The 19,093-nt window shown below is 42.0% G+C and overlaps 1 protein-coding gene across 1 annotated transcript in view; it reads right to left on the reverse strand.

Annotated features, from left to right (window-relative positions):
* ITGAV (integrin subunit alpha V) overlaps nucleotides 1-10,282 on the reverse strand; it is a 49,980-nt gene extending 39,698 nt beyond the window's left edge. The window contains exons 1-2 of the mRNA XM_063341067.1: nucleotides 9,877-10,282; nucleotides 5,210-5,337 (exon numbers count right to left, since the gene is read on the reverse strand). Coding sequence (XP_063197137.1) covers nucleotides 5,210-5,337; nucleotides 9,877-10,028 — 280 coding nt within the window. The 5' untranslated portion in view covers nucleotides 10,029-10,282. The remainder of the gene's footprint in view (nucleotides 1-5,209; nucleotides 5,338-9,876) is intronic.
* Nucleotides 10,283-19,093: the final 8,811 nt, after the last annotated feature.

Consider the following 19,093-nt stretch of genomic DNA (forward strand, 5'->3'; position numbering starts at 1 on the left):
GTACTGGAGCAGGTACATTTCACAATTAAGGGTTTCATTTAAAAACTGGCAGGTTTTTCAAAGAGAAACTTGATCGTCACAAAACTGTTTTGTTACGCTTTTAGGAAGAGCCATGGGAGCATGAAGAAATGCTATTTCCACCAACCCACTTCCCAGTGTTCTTGACTGATGAAGAGCTAGAACCCCAGAGATGAAAAGTAAAATAATAATTATGAAGAAAATTGTTTCCTTTTGGAAAACAAGCACATAGGAAACTCATTTGGTTTACATTATTTTGCTACATATTGCTCACATGTGTACAATCTGATTAACTCCAACTGGTTACATGGGTCTCTGAAGAATTTTTCATTTGTCAGAGTGAAAATTCAGAGTGATTCTGCTCTCTAAAATTCCACGGCCAAATAATGGAGGTATTTATCTAGATGTCAGACAATTAGCTAAGCGTATCCACCCTGCTATTCCATGCATGCCAAACTGACTTGTTGATTTTCCTAAAAAGCATGTTTGACCACCCCTCCGCTCACTGATTTAGTTGTCTGGCTCAACGAGCTTTTGATCCTCCCCTGGCATAGAAAAAACATGGTTAATTTTATGCACAAAAAATGGACAACTACACAAAATAAATATAACTCGCAGAAAAAACTAACTTTTCGAGAATATTTTCCCTTAGCAAGATTATGGAAATACTTTCAGTAATATTCAGGTATTATCTACACAAGCTTTGCTGTGCTAGTCTGTGAAGGCTAGGGAAAGGACAGAAGGGGAAGGAGAGTAGAAATCTTTAAATCAAATGTTTTTGGAGCTCTGTCTCAAAACCGATCAGAAAGAGAAAACAGACTGCTATATTAAGTGCATTCCTTATACAGTTTACCCACAAGAAATATGTTTTTCCTGGAGAAAGCTGCTGGCAGATGAAGCCAACTGCTTGCTAGAAACTGTTAAGCTTTCTAAGAGAGGAACCATCTCTCCCGTCACTCTTGCAGAAAGAGTAGTACTAGGGCTCGGAAAGCTGTAAGAGCGGTTTTCCCACCATTTGCTTTCCCAGATCCTTTATCCTTTGTAAGATTCAGAACGCTCCCCTATTGCTATGGATTAAAACAAAAAATAAACTGAACTTTCAGTCACAAAACTATCTGGTGTGGAGAAGGGTTAAGAATGAAGACAAATATTTACCCGCCTTGACCTCTAACTTGTGGGTTTTGGTAATTTGGATGTGAAACATAAAACACCTTGCAAACGAAAGGATTTACTGATATTGCTTACGCTTATGACAATTTTGGAGAATATACAAACTTGAGAATGTAAATTTCCCCCCCAGCGCTTTTCCTGAAGAAATACAGCCTCCTACACACTCTGAAAGTTAACAGAGGGGAAAAAATCCTAAGTATTTTACATAACAATTCAATTGAAATTGTGGTAATGCTGTGGCAACTGTAGAAAGAAGTCAAGATATAAAAGAATATAAATATCGAATACAATATTGAGTACAAATGAAATACTGAGTACAAATACCAAAGGCTGGACCAGATCATCCTTGAGATCCCTTCCAACCTGGTATTCTATGATTGTGCGGCTCAGAAACTTTAGTTTTGTGACAGTGGCACGTTTAGCTTCTGGCCATGTACACACAAGCACATGCAGCACAGCTATATGCACCCCCGAATTTGAGGGCATTTTCTACCACACATGTTTGTCATGTAATTTTCACATAGTCATAACTACGTTAAATCAAAGCCAACTGATGTCAATGCTAAAATGCTCAGAAGCCCCACAGCGAAGCATCTTTACATTTGGGAAGTGTTAATGTGCGATATAAACATTTTGTCTTCCAAAGCCACCATGTATACCAGAACGTCAAAAGCAATTAGTACAATATGCACAGAAACACACGCACATAGACATATGTAAAGAATATTCTCTGAGTGTATTTTTAAATGTGTGTAACCTCTGTGCTGGGAGACCTAAGACAAGGGGAGATCCACCTTCCCCTTTGCAAGCATATCACTGATTTAAATGAGAGAACATGCTATGTAGGAACAGTGAAAGAACAACTTCTTTCCAGCCAGCAGCTTAAAAATTGTAATATATGCCTCTAATGAGGGAGTTTTATGTTACAGGCTGGTGGGGAGGGCATGAGAGGCATAAATACATATATTTTCAGCATGAGAGCTATGCGAGTTCCATGAATAGACTCCTATTGCCCAGAGGCCCCCCTAAAGAGCCAACCTGTCATGCACAGGAAGGAAGAAACAAAGTGGTAAAATTGGTACTACCAGAACGATCAGCTTAATGACTTATCACTTTCCTCCAGAGGAGCTGGGGTGAGGGTAAACGCAAGTACGAAGCAGTACTGTCATACGGCAAGGGCCTGAACAACTCCTCCTCCAAAGATGAATGCAAAGCAGCTAGTACCTTCTCTCCCGGGCTACGTAATAGCTGTTGCATTTGTCTCATGTAAAGGACCAGGCTTCTGTGCCAACATGATACGTAAGCCAAAAGCAAGCGTTAGAAAATAAAACTCAACTCTGTGCAGTCACTGCTGCGCAGCTGAGCTCAGCGTGTCCTTTGTATGGATGGGGAAGAGAAAAGGACTAATAAAGCTGGTGGAAAACTGAACTATAAACAAGTAATGTTTAATAAGAAAAAATAATAATTGAGAGAGGAATAAACCTCGCTTGCTAGACGTCTGTAAAACCCTACTCTCGTATTTATCAGTGATACAACCAGGAGACGAGCGGACAAAGGCAACCTCACACAGTCAGAAGATGACTCGCTCCTTCCTCCATTCCCTTGCGATGTTCACAGCACAGAAACACGGTCTCCTCCTTGCCCTCAGACACTGGGCGTCAGATGCAGTGACCTGGCCTGGTCTGGGATCCGCCAGCTATGCTATCTGGTACAGCAAAACAGCAGAAGGAACACTGACATGCCTTCTAGTAAAGATAATTTTGCAACTCCACATATGGAGTTTGGCATCAACAGGTAAACAGAGAAAAGCCACAAGTACGAATGTTCTCATTATTTTCATGGGTCAGATTTCTCACTAGCTCCGAAGAAACCCATCTAATTAATTTTGCAGAACCTGTGCTGCTTTTCCCAGTGACAAAACAGCTAAATAATCTTGGAGGGGAAATGAAAAATAAAAATCTGCCTGTATTGCAAGGCTAAGCAATACCTCTGGGATTACAAATCATATTACACAAGTGTTGAAGTAGTGATGGACGAATTCTTGCAGAGGTTCTGTTCAGTCATCTACAAAAAGCACCTTGGCATTAGCACCACGAAGCAGTGGTCGAATCTTCTGCTACGTATTTCCCGCGAAGCGAGTCACAGGTCTTCCCTCAGCGCCTTTTACCACACGAGGCGGGGGCAGGCAGGAGCGCAGCTTTACACTGTGTTGGCAGCAAGACGCTGTCATCGTAACGTAGGGAGTCAACCATTGTATTATGTACAAAGAAAAAGTCATTTTATTTTGTCTCAGGGCATTTATTATTTTAGTATACTGAAACACAATGCCCCTTTTCACCCAGAGAATAATTGACAAATGCATTATTTCCCAATTCGTTGCCACAAAGCTGGAATGAGTTAAAATGTGCCTGAAAGAAATCCTCTTAAGCCATTATGACCTGCTATTTTTACTGTTCAATTTCAAGCGATTAACATGCCCGTGACTTAAAGGCAAATTATAAGCAAAACACTATTTGTTTGCCCAGTAGTATATACCTTGAGCACAGACACACAGCAAAGCAGCGTGGCCTCTGTATCTACTCTGCCTGGCACATGGAAAAGCCTATTGCAAATGTTCACAGTATAAACAGATAAACACACTGCAATTCCCACTGGAAGATGCATCTAGAACCTACCCAGGTAGCTCATCTTTCCCTACCAGAAGGTTTTTGGCTATTATTTTTGTGGTGATTATTAATTAGGGACATATAGATTCGTTCTTTAAAACAACCACCACATTTGTATTCTAGTAAATTATAATCCCAAAGTAAAAACAAACAAAAAAAAATTAAAACCTATTTTTGCTGTCACACACTGATGCAGCTGAAACGTCACACTTCACACCTTACCAGAGATTTTAAGTAATCTGGCAGAAAGGCTCCTGTAGAGTAAAGTGACATGACTGATAATGACATAGGTTTTGTGTGTACCGTTACGTACTTGTTTTCTTCCCCCCAGTGGAACTGGTAACATAATAGTTTTCAGAAAAACATATGGAGATTTCAGAAATCTGAACACCAACAATATTTTGTGGGCATACCTTGACAATGGAATTGGAAGAAGAGCTTCTCCACTGCATCATACACAATGTACGAAGGCTGCATAATAGCCTTTAGGCTGCCAAGTCAAAATACCAGCAAACACAAGAATGAATTACAACCAACTAGACGTTAAAAGCACAGGTGCTTCCTCTGCCCTACTACATGGGTCTTGCTAATCCAATCCCATGACACGGAAAGGTTTTTCCGCTGGCCCGAAACACGCTGTGGAAAACAAGATTCAACACTGAGTGGCTCAGGCTGAAAAGCACATGCAGTGTGTTCTCATCTGACCTGCCACAGTTTGTGGAAATCACTGTGTGCACCGGAGCATGAAGACCAAGGGAGATGTTTAATGTCAGCATTGCTGCCGCTCAGCTTTAGTCTACTTCAGAACTGACCTGAGGCACCCCGAGTGCTGCTATCGTAAGTGTCACAAATACTATGAAGCCATCCAAGGGGAAAAATAAAAAAGTATTTTTCCCCAGTTTGAAGTTTATACGCCCAGTTTCAGATTCTTCTTCTTCTGAATATCTCTGCATACACCACCTTTGCTGATACTAAAAAAGTACGTTTCCTCATATACCGTGTTCTTAACAGGCAATAAATCCCTGTGGTCTATTGAGAATTAGGTTGCTAAATGTTTTAGGATTGCTGGAAAGTACAGAAGAGAAATGTAAACAGGTTAAAACAAAAGAAGAATAATGTATGCTCACTCAGGCTCTCAGCACATACCAAGGACAACAGAATTCTCAAAGGGGGGGGAACAAACAACAACAAAAAAACCCCCCACCCACTAAGCCTTGACTAGTTGCCAGTCCAAAACTGGCTGCATTCACATCAACCATCAAAAGGTCCCCCATGAATCTGAATCCCTTCTGCACTCTCACTCTAGGAGTAGAGCACAGATACCCCATCCTCCCCCACAGCAAACTACACGTTACCTGTGGAGTCAAATATAATCGGCTGGCAATTTCTGTTGGAATTCCAGTTACATTTGAGCACCTGGCCTCCTTCTACAATGTTGTGCTGGGTAGTGTTCGCTTTTGGAGCTCCCACCAGAAGAAATATCCTGCAGTAAAAAGAAGAAATAAAACCAAGGTTTCAAAACCTAAGGTACAGGCATTTTTACTTTATGACACGTGAAGGGTTAATAAAGCAAAAGCCTTGCCCAATCAAATCTCAATCTGACTATAACTACTTCGAGTTTCAGAGAAATTCATATTACGTTTAGTTCTTGGGTCCCTCTTTTCTGCAAGCAAAAGCACGCAAAAAACCTGAAAACATTTACCACAAAAGATAAAAGTATTCTGTCCTACTTAAAATGATTTTTAAAATGAGATAAACACCTTTTATATTCTTTTTTCCCTTTTAAAAATATGTATGTATGCAGCAGAACAGGAAATTGTGTTACTTCTGTAATTTAAGAAAGTCATCGGCTGGCATAATTTCTGGTTAATTTTGTCCTAACTAATTCAATGAAGTCAGTCAAAAATGGAAACAACATATAAACAAAACAGTAGTGCTTCTGAGCTCAGAAGGTACTAAGTGGTGAGTCAGCCCAGCGTTAGCGAATGCTCTTTTAAGAAGAATCTCCGGGTACTCAAGTGACTGTCAACCCCAGGTTCACCTATTAACGAATCTTTAGTGAAATTAATTACACAGCAATCATTTTTCTGATTAAGTTTTGTTGCGCTTTTATAAATCTCTGATTATATGAACATGTTAAGTGCACTCTGAGCAGGAACTGCTACAAGATTATGCCTGTGCAGGTGGTAAAATTCAGAAGTTGTGAAGTAAGGAACAGACTTAATGAAAAGCCAGACCAAACAGGGTTCTTCGCATCTTCCAACAAGGCCATCAGAGGCCTTGGAGTTCCTGGAAGATGCTGAGATACACTTGACTCATCAGCACTTTCCTTAGGAAGCCAATCTGAAGTACAGAAGACGACAGATAGGAGACATAAAACTAAATGCTTCCTTTTATCAGAATCTTCTCTGTTGTTTCCATTTAGCCTGTTTAAGAGAGCTTGCAAGTCTTATCATCCCGTATCAGGCATGACGGTTACTTAATTTTCAAACCCTGTTAAGCAGAACAAGCCACAAGACTGGTTGGAGAGAATGTCTACAGGTAGGCAGATCCAGGGTGAACAAACATGTTCTGGTTTTCAGAGTCATCTTCCAGACTTCACTTTAGTACATGGTTAAGCCTATATTTCTTAATATGTAAATACCAGGTATAAACACATAGCACCTCCTCAAAGCTCGATTCGTATGAAGACCAACACAGACACAGACTACTAGTTTCCAACTCGCTTGAATTTGCAGAACTTTAAAAATTTCCCGGTGTGGGCCCTGACAGGAAATCTAGGCTAGCTGGCAATCCATTTGTTTCCCTTAGTTGCCATTCGTCGACTCTCTAGATTCCAAGAGCAAGAATTTGAAATGCTTTAATCAACTTAAAACATTCTCTCTGGGTGTAACAGAAATGCTTAAAAATAGACATCATAATGCCAAGTAAAGAAACACATTAATTATTACAACTACAATCTATTAAACAAGCGGTAGCTTGCCTCCCACTTTACTCCTCTATCATTAGCATTTGGGAAGCCCCCCAAATTAAATACTTGTTTAAAAAAATAAATCATTCCCCTTCTAATAATATAGTTTAAATCTTTCTTAAGACAATCTTTATGATGAAGTTTATTAACAAGATTATCAATAAAGGAATCATTACGGGACTCCATGAAGGTTTAGTCATCTCTTTTCCCAAAACAAACCAACAAAAGATATGCATTTTTATCATGATAGACCAAATCAGCAGATTTTGTCATAGGTTTTATAATAATATACAAATTACCTAAATACAAATAAGTCTCTAGTCCGCATACTTTGGGAAAAGGGGAATACAGAGGGAAGTGCATTATTGCCATGGGAATACACCAGCTATACTTTGATACCGCCCATCTCCCACATGGTGCAACCACCTGCCCCAGCACAACGCTGCCAAGACTGGAAGTGCATCGACATCCTCAGCAGTTCACGTTACCCAGGTGGACTTACAGGAATAATCACTTGCCAGTGCTTTGCCAGGGGCCAATAAAGAGAAACTGGTATTTCCATGTACTTGTATACTGGAAGACAGACTATCAAATGCAATTGTTTCAAAACACGGCATGTATGAGAAGCCTTTTTCAGTTTTTATAAAGTTATGTTCAGTCACTTCGTGTTGTGGTTACGTCCTCCGTCAGGCACCGCAGAGCACCCTGATACAAGACTACCGCTTTGACTCCTGGATTAGGTCTTTCATACTGGACTTCTAAATATGCTTTATTTTGGTATCCAGCCGGTCAAAATAGACTATGAAACAGCAGCTTGAGCATCCAAGAACTATTAACACTCCTTTGATTGTCAGGCTAGACAATCCAAATAGCTTTAGCATAACTAAATTTACTTCATCTCTAGTACTCATGTAAAGAAAAAGTGATAAAACAGAAATTCACCAAAGCAACAACAAAGGTGTAGGAACCAAGTGACACACACGACACTCAACAAGGCTCGCTTTACTGAACAGTTTTTGCTGATCGTGCCGCAAAACAGGTCACTCCGTTTTCTACCTAACATTTAACTGCAGCCATCGCTGAGCTCGCTGTTCATCGCCATGTTTCTTTCCCCTCCAACAGCTTGAGGGAATCTGCAGGCGTTCCAGTCTGCGGGGCGGGTGTGTTCATCCTTCTCAAATGATGGGGAAGACGGGGCCTATGTCTAGAGGACACGGCACACATGTATTTATGGCTATTTCAGGAGGCAAAATGATCAGTCTCCATAGGCATAAACTCAAAATTTAACACTGTTATGAGTCTGTTCCTGCAAAAATTGCATAGCTATTTTGTTTCAATTATGAGCTTAAATTTAAGATAAAGTACAGTATTAGACTTTAGCTTAGCAGACACAGACTAACAGGTAAAAATTTAGTCACAGCTAAAAATTGAGCAGAAAAAATTTGCTTAAAAGTATGGAGTCTTCCACGCTGTCTGAAAACCACTAGTATTCAAAGTTTAGAAAAAACAAAAACAAGGCAACACTATTTCTTTTACAGCCACACACTTTGAGGTCAATAGTTATTATAAAAATAATAGAAAGGTTCCAAATAGTGATTTCAAGGAGAGCTGGGTCACATAATTCCTTATCGGAAAGCAAGAAAGAAAGTTTACTACGTGCATTTACCAGTCTCCTGACAACCCTGCAGCCACACATGCTTACTAAAAATAAAGGGAGGAACACAAATAGAACCTTTTTTCTTTTAGTACTAAGACTTACAGGATTAAGATAGCACAGAAAGATGTCGCAACGCACGCAAGTTAAAACAGGATAACTTCTAGTATTTGTAGGCAATAAAGAAAAGCAAACAAGGCTGGATGATGTACTGCAAAAAGGCTTGCTCAATAGTTAGAGAACCTGTTTATAAAGTTTTATGAGCTAAAGACTGAGAGAGAGTGGGAGAGAAAATCCCCTCAGCATGATGAAAGCCAACAGCTTTTCCAGCTTTACAGCCCTTTCTTAAGATGGGAAAGGAGGGAAAAAAAGTGGCAAAAGCTGGATCTTAATGTAGCCCGCAGTTGAGAAATACAGACTAATTCATTAAGGCAACACCATGACTTTGAAGCTAATGACACAACTATTGAAAAGCCTGAAACACACCAGCTACTAAACATTGCCTAATTTTCGTTTACCGTGAAATGAGACCGTATTCAGGAAGCAGATGCAGAGGGTATTTACACGGAACTTTTTCTTCTCTAGACTGCTCAGCAGCTTTGTGACCCGCACAGAGCGAGCGCAACTCACACGAAGCGCTTCTGCAAAGAGCGGTCAAAAAGGAGAACAGCAGAACTGCTGAAATTTCACGAGACAAAACCTCAGGTGCCACAGGAAGGAAAACGCCATGCCTTCGTCTCTCTACGTGGCATTTACCGGCACTATCATTTACTTAAACCGCAGACTGATAAGGCAATTCAGAAAATCCAGCTGTGCAGCGTACGCCGTGCTACCGAGCCTGCCGCCCGCACGGCATTCAGGTTTTGAACTTCCCGGCAGAAGGGTGTCGGCGGGCAGAGCCCCCCGGCGCGGGCAGGAGACGGAGACGGGCTTGGGTGCCGGGGCTGGCTCCCACGCCGGGGTCCCGCCGCAGGGACCCCCCACCCGCCCTTGGTGCCGGCCCGGCTGAGGGCGGGGCACGGCGGCCGCCGGGGCTACCAGCCCTCCCGGGGCAACCAGCCCTCCCGGGGCAGGCTCGGAACGGCTCGGCTCCGTGGCAGCGCTGCGGGGCCGGAGCGAACGGCTCCATCAATTAATCCTTCTCATCCCAGAGCCGCCCTGGTGTCAGTCCTCCCCCCCCCCGCCCCCCCAAGCCCGCACTGTGAACTAGCGGCAGCGGCTCGGCTGCTGGCACGGGGTTCTCCCGGCCCCCCGCATCGCCATCCTCATCCTCCTCCCGGCCGGCCGGGACACCGCCACCCTCGGCCACAGCCCCGCCGCCAGCGCACCACAAGCGGAGCGAGGGGCCGCCGGGACGGGCCCCCGTCGCCCGGGAGGGGACGGGACAGGGCACTTACGAGGATGGGTCGGGAGCGAAGAAGTCCACGGCGAAGCCGAAGTAGCTGCCCGCGGGGCCGGAGTAGACGGCCGGGTGCTCCACGTCCAGGTTGAAGGCGCTGCCCGGGGCCACCGCGCCGCCCAGCAGCACCAGCAGCCACAGCCGCGCCATGGCCCAACGCCGCGCAGCTCTGCCCTGGCAGCGCCCGGCCCGGCGGGAAGCGGGGGGGGGGGTGGCGGAGGGGCCGCCTGTTTCCCGCGGCGGGGCGGGAAAGCGGAATCACTTCCTCCCGCCCTGCGCCCAGTTCCCTTTTCTCCTCGGGACAGGGGCGGCAGGAAGGAGAAGCGGCATCATGTGGTGCCGGAGGCGGGCCCTGCTCCGCACCGGGCCGGGGCCGCCGCGCCGCGCCCGCCCGCGCGCCTCGCCCTTCCGCCGGGAGCCGGCGGGCCCCAGCCCGGCCCCGCCGGGGGAGCGGCGGAACCTGCGGGGCCGTGAGATCGCAGCTGGGGCGGGGCCGGGGAGGGAAATGCTTGCCCTGCGATCGCCCCTTGGTTAAGGCACCCGAGCTTTAAAACTTAAATTTCTGCTGGGACCCGAACCCTTGCGGGGGGTAAAGCGCTATTAAAAAGTGCCAGACATAAGAAGAGGGGGACACATCCACACTCTGTCTTACAAAGTCTTCCTTAGTAAGACACTCTCGGTGAAGCCCTTCTTACGGAGTCTCGGAGACAATCTGCTTTGGTAAATCTGCTGACATAAGCAAAGAGTGAAGTTAAGTGCCACTGTGGCTCCATCCGTGGAGGAAGACAACAACGATTTTCAAACAAATAGGATATGAAATGAAGTACTTCCAAATCCCAGGGTCACCTCTGCCAGGGAGCGGAATGCCAAGCGGCAGGTGCAGGGCTGTGAACCTCCCTGATGGAGCGCTCGCCTCCAGTTTTAGCACTGCGCTACCCATCTGGAGAAGAGGTGTCCAGCGTCCAGCTTGAAACTCTTCACTCACAGTTTCTGGCCCTTGTATCATCTGTCACTAGTAATATTTTTGCACTGTCATCATGGTAGGCTGCTACCAAATCCCTCGTAGCCTTACCTGCATCAGCCTACGGCGGAGTCCAACATGTGCTTAGTATAGCAGTGTTTCAGGAAAAGGAAAACATGCTGGAACGCCTATAAAGTTGAATTAATTCTTATTCATTCAGAATCTTATTTCATAAAACCCAACGCTGTTACCATGTAATCCGTTTCACACTATTGCCACCAGAAGTCTAAACTTTTAGCTTTGCTTTTCTCATGTGAGCATGATAAAAAGAACATATAATGATACTTTAAACCCTAAATACAAGTTAAAAATACCCCATATATATTCAGTGAGGGACAGATTCCAAGTAAAGGGAATCCTGAAAGAAAATAATTTATAAAATAAGCATATGAAAACCCACAAGCTATACAAGAAAAAGCCTCAGAAAACATGTCACGTTGAGGAAAGGTTATGCTGAGGCCCTCTTAACTTCAGTGATTAATTCGAGTACAACAATAGCTGCAACAAGAAGTTGAAAATCCTACCTTAAAGATATTGTTAAGTCATGGCTTGTTTAATTAAAGAGTGGAAATCACATCAGTTGAAATGTCTTTCTAAAATAACGGTATAACTCCTCCCAAAGTTTTGAACAGGGTGTGGGAACCACTGGTGAAATTTTGGCCTTCTATTCTATGAGACAAATCTGTCAAGTTTATGCAAAGTAACTTTTGCACGTTCAGTTCTAAAAATCGGGTGCATCAGGTAGAGGTAACAAGATGCAGAATGAGCAAAATTAGATGCCACATACTGAGAATGTTTTCAATGGAGAGAAATCATCGTGGCAGAAAGTAACTAATCGGGACTACTGGTAGGCAACTTAATGCACTCAGAAGCATTATGTCTGTAGAACTGCTAATTAACCTACTGAACAAGAGAGACATGATTTCGTAATCATTAAGTATTCTTGAAGTTTTGATGTAACTGCCTTAATTCAATGTAGGCAAATTAGTATATTAAAACTTTGACCTAGGTCCATTTAACATTGTCTGTCTTCTTTTCATTTTAATGAATTATTCTTCATAGAACCCAAGGACCTTTTCACAGCAAAAAAAAAAAAAAAAAAAAAAAAGGTGCTTTCTTTATCACCCACTAATGAATCACATCTCAGAATTAGTATCAGTTTCCTGTTTTCCCTCGTAGTGCGAATTTACAGTCACTCTTGGGGTTTTTTTAAGTTATGTCCTATCAGCTTACATTTACTGATACCACGGTATTCAGGTTTTCAAGAAAAAAAAAGATGTGTAACGTATAAAGAATCCCAAGAGGAAAAACTGAACATTGGTACTGAGCGATAATTTAAATTTACTAAATGAATAAAGTTGCTTTGAATTAAGAGCGTTAGCATTGTTGTATCTTAATACAGTCAGACTTTATATTAACACGCAAGCTAAACTAGTCTTGAAGCCAACAGAAAATACAATAGAGTAAGAGAAAGAAGCAGAATAATAGCAACATTTTAGAAGCTGGATGTAGGATATGTCAGCGATATTGTTCACCATGGACTCTTGACAAGCCTACTGCTACTTGCCTGCTATTAAAATTAAAAAAAAAAAAAAAATTGGAAAAATTATAAGTACAGGAGGAAAAAGAAAACAAGGCTAGAAAGCAAGAGAGGATTTCACAATAAATTGTTTCCATTGAAAAGGGGTTGAGAGTTAGCTTTTCATTTTAAAAATCCTTTATATCTGAACTGTTTACTCCCATCTGGAAGTACGTGCATCGCCTCGATTCTTGCACAGCCCTGCGGCGCTGTTACTCCGCTGTAAGCAGTAACTAATATGTATTTTTCATCCAAAATCTATATTTGTTTTAATGTAGGTTTTGCATCAGCCTCATGGCCTACAAGGAAGAAAGCCCCAAACATTTCAATTTATTCATTCTCACAACTTTCCCGTCTGCAGTAAGTATATCACGACTTGACAAACAGCAGAATACAGACGCTAATTCTTTTGTTGCAGTAGACCCGTGGCAGAGCCAGCAAGAAGAATCAGGTAAGCCTGTGTTCCAGTCACTCGTTCTTGCTACCAAGTGATAATAATAATTCCTTAAGGAAGCCACATCAAAAATTCTTATTCTGTCCAGAATAGGAGGAGAGTTCCTACACCTAGACCTGATACTTGTTGCTAATTTTCCTAAATTTGCTGCCTCTTCATAGATTAAAAAAAAAAAAATCATTAATAAGATTAAATTTATTGTCATTTACTGACTACTCTCGCACAGCTATTGTACTACAGACCTGATCAAAGCAAAACTGCAGATGGGTTAATAAGTTCCCAAATTCTAGCAACTAGACAGGGCAATAAACTAAAAGAAAAAAAGTTTTATGTGTACTTTGATCATTAAGTCATCAGCTTAGGGAAAAGGAGGATTTATTTTCTCTACTTGATTGTATAGCTTTACAACATTATACAAACAGTGAAGGGTAAGTTATTTTTAAGATATTAGAATTGTTTTACCAAATGATAAGTTTTGGCTTCCTAAGGATTGTCCATGCAGCACTACTGCTTGTCGTCAGCGAATTGCTAAAAGACAGGCATAACTCAGGCTTTATTACATAGAGCCAGGGGTTACACATCCCTAAGGAAGTCTTTTCTGAAACCACTTCCTGTCTTCAAGAAGATAATCACTTTTTCAACAGCTGTTTTCGTGCGTATCTGCTTTCTGCCATCATTTGGGCCAAGAAAGGTGAAGCAGCCTGTTGTTTTCCTGACTCAGCACCGGGCACCCTGCTCCGCTCCCACCGAGTTTAGTCACCAGTGTCAAACGGAAGCGGTGGCGTCACGGCTGTCTGGCCTTGATTCAGAGCACAGAGGCAATCAGTCTAGACTGCCTGCGAGCGTAGCCACATATCCCTATATGGTATTACACCCCCCTGCCTCAACGTGGGAAAAAAAATCAAAGCGTACAGGCTTGGGATTATACTTCTAATCGAAGCCAAGCTTACTGTAAATGAGGGAAAGTATTTTCTGTTGCAGAAGAGACCGAGTGATCCCATTGCTTACGTTGCGCTGCTACGTCTGACAGCATCGCGGACAGAGGCATGAAAGCCTGAAACAGACTTTGCTGTTAATGGAAACACCCTGCCAGTGACAACGTGATTTTTCTTTACTAGCTTGTTTGGTTCCCAGCACGACTAACAAATAGACAAAGAGCAGCTACTGAGATCATATTATGGAATGTAAACAAATGAATTATATGTTTCTATATTTACTCTCCTGTTATCTCTAGCTTTCAATTTACAGGCCACTAAGCTATTAATTGGTGAAAAATTAACCACTAAGAAGTAGGCAAAGAACTGGGATTCCTTTTAACAACAATATACTGTTGTATAACATACGTAGCTCTTTCATCTCGCACAGAGTGTGTCTATTGTGTCCAGAAGGTGTTTCTGTATTTCTGCTTCTCCTTCCCCACTGAAACAGCTCCATAGATGCTACGCGATGTCAGGCCACTAGCTGAAAAAGCTCCATCGCCCTTTACTACTGCAGTGGAAGCTCCTTTATGGGCTGATTCTGTCTTCAGATTAGAGCCGTGCTTCTGGTTTTATCGTGCAGAGCTAGTAAATACACAGCAGGCACAATTAATAAAAGAGTACTAATACTACACTTGAATAAATAATCATCCTTACCTACTATCTCTTCATTGCTTTCGCCTCCACCTTTTTCTTCATTTCCAGAGAAGGTAAATTGCTCGCTGCGTGCCATGAATTTAACTGCACCTTCTTACACTCACACAAGATCCTCTAGAAGACTCTGCTTTTGCACAGTTCCCTAAAGGTGAGGAAGAAATCATTATTCATCCGTCATCATATTCTTAGTTGTATCTAAATTTCTTTCTTAACCTTTCCCTTCTTTTGGCTGTCATTGCTTTCATTCAATTTTCAGTACCGTCCTTTCTGATGAGACCATCAACCATAGCAAATGCATACGGAGCACATTACTAGAACACACGCACAGTTTTTATTTAGAAAGTGGAAGTGACTACACCTGGCAGAGACACTTGTGAAACAGTATTCTACTAAGAGCAAAGAGAAACAGAACACTCCCTGTAGCCAGGATCTATAGGCACGGAAGACAAGGGTCACTTTCTAGTAGATTTCCATTTATGGAGAATTCCCAGAAGACAAGAGGCATCTTCTAGTTTTCTTACATTCCTGCCTGCTCCTGGTTATACAGAAATACCAGAGATCCCTGGTTCCTGTTACAGAGATATTGCCATTCCTGTCATCAGTGCAAGTAATCCATTTAGTAAAAGCATAGCAATTTATGTACAACTTTATTCCCTGGTTTTTAAGAATTTTTCCTATTTTTTTTTTCATTGTGCATTTTCGAAGTAATCTAATAAAGCTCAGTCTCAAAGAGCAGCTGTCTTTGCTATACCAGAAACATAATGCCACATCTTGCCTTGAAGCATCTGTCCTCTAGTGCTCCTGTATTACAGCGACACATCTACCTCGTTGCTAAAGGACGGAACAAAGCAAAGTTTAAAACTCATGAAGAGTTCCCTGGTTAGTGATACAAAAAAAAAATTCTTCAGACTGCTGTATGCTTAGTAATGAGTTCAGACTTTAAACATGTTGAAGAACTATATGGCAAAATAATAGTAGCATGCAGAGCAAGTAGGATTGAAAGGCAATGGAGTGAAGTAGAGCCAAGATCCTTGCTATCTGATAGGGAAAGGGATATTATGATGTGTTACCACTTCAGAAATCCTCTAACAAATTAAACCTGTTACTCTGAATGTTCTTTTATACTCAAATACTGCGACCTTCTAGTGCTTTTGTAAGACAAACTGACACAGAAAAAGATATTTCCCTCCTCTCAAAAAGTGTTTCAGGACTTTGAGCCCAGGCATCCTGTGCCGCGATAAACCAGATCAGCCATCAGCTCTAGTCTTTTGACTTCAGAAGACACGTTACCATCTTACAGAATGCCCCAGAGTTCAAACTTCTCTCCTCTCCATCCAAAAATACCCTTTCTCCCAAAACAAACCAAGACCTAACTTCACCCTCAATTTTAAAACCGCTACATTTTGATCTTCTGTATCCACAGAATACTGTCCTGTCTGGCATTAACATTAAACCAAAGCATGTTGTTACCTACTGGTGACTACATCTTTGCTGGGTTAAAGAATAAATTAATGTTTAAGTCAAGGAATAAAGTTAAAGAAAACAGATCAATACAGAATCAGGTCTCTAATCATTCCAACAGGCAACTTCGGGGGGGGGAGGGGGAAGTTTAGTGTGTTTTGTTGTTTGCTTTGTTTGGATTTTGTTGGGTTTCTTAAGTTATTATTGTCTGCTTTTAAGACATCAGCCGGCAATTGCCAGGCAGTTGTTCCAGGAGACTCCTAGTTAGGTGCTTCTGAGGAAGACTTCTGAAATACACGGGTTTTCTTCAGCTATCAAAAAGAAGCCTGCCAGTTAATACTGACAACAGTTATCAGGGACAGAAACTGAAGACGCTTCTGTGCTTTGAATAAAAAGCCTATTTAAAAGCTTTTTTCCTTTTTGCTGTCTTGGGGTAAAGTCCTCATTCCACTTCTTCCTGCCTCCCCAGAGATACAAAGAATGGGCAATTATTTATGTATAGCAAGTATTCTGTGGAATGCTAACTTCATACTTCTGCGTGGGAGACACTGTGCGGGAGAAAATCTAGAATCACTATTTATAGAACGTAGGTTTTTTGTATTGACAAGAAAAAGACTGAAAAGCCTGTGGTATAAGGCTAATACTGCTGACGCAAAGTGTAGTTCTGACACCCACCAGCTTCTTATTCAAGGAAAAAGTTCACAAAGGTGAGACAATGGCAGTTAAACTCCTTCTGGTTCCTTATAGTTTATCCCCTCTCTGCATTTTTTAGTCTAGTCTGGTAGACATTTGAAGAGATAAGGTCTTTGCTACGTCCTTTCTGACCAACTTTCCTAATCCTTCTCTCTGTTTTACAAACAAAACTCTAGAGTGTTTTGAGCTGCATTAGGAGAGCACACTACGGGACAATATTGTGCTTTGCTCCATGCCCATGGAGGGACCCAACGGGAGACAGCTTAACCAACAGTTACTACACCAGTTGATATGGATTGGAGAGGTCAGTCAGAAAAGCCTCCCTTATGTAGTGTTTATACTTGGAACAGGGAGAACACAACAAAAGAAAGTGACGAAGAGTCAAGATTAAAGGTTTACTGACTAGAAACTTTGCTGTTACCTGACTTTAAGGAGGCATTTCATTACAGCTATAGAATTCTCGAAGTGGAGGTCAGTTCGTCTTTTTCTTTAGTCTACTGGTCTGAAACCACGACAACTGAACTACTTGACACGTCAGACATTACTAAGATTGGTAGAAAACATTGACTGAGAGTTTGCAATGGATTTGTATTATTGCATAGAGACCAAACTACCATAACGTCTTCAAGCCAGTCTTCACATGCAGTGTTCAGAGCACAAGACTGGCGGCCTCAATGTAAGAAGGTAAACCAAGGAATAAAACAGGAGCAGAGATTACACACGAACAGGACAAAAGGTCTCCTAGAATAGCAAGCCTGTTAAAATTTATTAGATGTCTGAGAAATGTAAGGTTTCAGCTGGTTTTCTACAACTACAAAAGATGCACTACACCCGTATTATACGCTGACAAGACGGTTTCATTCCAGCACAGGTCCAAGGATGCAGCATCCGTAGAACACGCTTCCCCAATGGCTGACTGTACAGAGAATATCCTTTTGCCTTGTGAACCTTTGTGATAATTTGCTTCTCTCTTCCCTTCAGGAATACTTCTTTCTACTTTCCATACATTTTATATAGCAATTTAGGTGTTTTGTTTGGGGTTTTTTTTTGGTTTGTTTTTTGTTGTTTTTTTTTTTTTAAAGGAAAGTTGTGATGCTCTTCTCCATTGTATCTTGCTTTAATTTAGGAGTCCATCTCATTTTTGAATTGTGATTGGGTGTATTTCAGGAACATTTCTAGTTTTAAGCCAGTCTTGCTCAAATTTACGTCCAGATGTATTACACTCTGTAAAATTTTTCAATCACAAATGTAAAATAAAGAGATTACCTCTGAGGTCTCTTTCAGATAAAATAGCAGCGTTTCATTTGCGTTATGATCAAAAGAACTGATTATTTTTGCCATTAATTTCAATAATGTGCTATGAAGGAGCCTAGTGTGGTCACATATTAGGGCTATAACATCATAAATGAATAAAACATTTTGGCCTTATTGCTAACACCAGCAACAGCCACTCTCTGTAAAAAGACAGAGCATCTATTGAAATGAAAGAACTAGAAGTGACAGACTAAGCCAAGGTCACTTCTAAGCCTCTAATACTAGTGTGAGGGGAAAAAGAGAAGGGCGATTTACTGGTATCACTGTAAAAGCATTTAATGTGATGGTAGCTACATAAAATACAACCAGTACATAACCAGGAACAAAGACTATTTGCTTCATTAATGATTTTTCTGACTAAGGCCCATTCGTAGCAAAGAATCGAGCACCTTAAGAGAGAAAGTTTCTAATTTTGTAAAAAAATATTTCTAGCACTAAAATACATGAAGAGATTGTGTTCTTCGTAACTTAAAAACATCAATTCCTTTTTTTATATCCGCTTTCTCTACTTCACATCAAGTCAAAACAGAGGAAGGCATAGGATATATATTATAGCAGCCTTCCAGTACCTAAAGGGGGCCTACAGGAAGGATGGGGGGGGACTCTCTGTCAGGGAGTGTAGTGATAGGACACAGGGTAACGGCCTCAAGTTGAGAGAGGGTAGATTTAGATTGGATATCAGGAAAAAATTCTTTACTGTGAGGGTGGTGAGGCAGTGGAACAGGTTGCCCCGGGAAGTTGTCAGTGCCCCATCCCTGGAAGCGTTCAAGGCCAGGCTGGATGGGGCTCTGAGCAACCTGGTCTAGTGGGAGGTGTCCCTGCCCATGGCAGGGGGGTTGGAACACGATGATCTTTAAGGTCCCTTCCAACCCAAACCATGCTGTGATATCACTTCCTCCAAGTATGTTTCCCTAGAGATCTAGTAACACAAGCTAGTAGAGTCATGTTCGAAACACGAGGTAGCACAGCTGTGGAACTGTTGGGTTTCCAAAAGATGGTAAAAATGTATAGGGATTACCAGGAAAAAACAGGGGACGTACTTGGAAAAGAAAGCCATCA

The sequence above is a fragment of the Chroicocephalus ridibundus genome, chromosome 7 (genome assembly GCF_963924245.1).
Source record: "Chroicocephalus ridibundus chromosome 7, bChrRid1.1, whole genome shotgun sequence".
NCBI classification, from domain to species: Eukaryota; Metazoa; Chordata; class Aves; order Charadriiformes; family Laridae; genus Chroicocephalus; species Chroicocephalus ridibundus.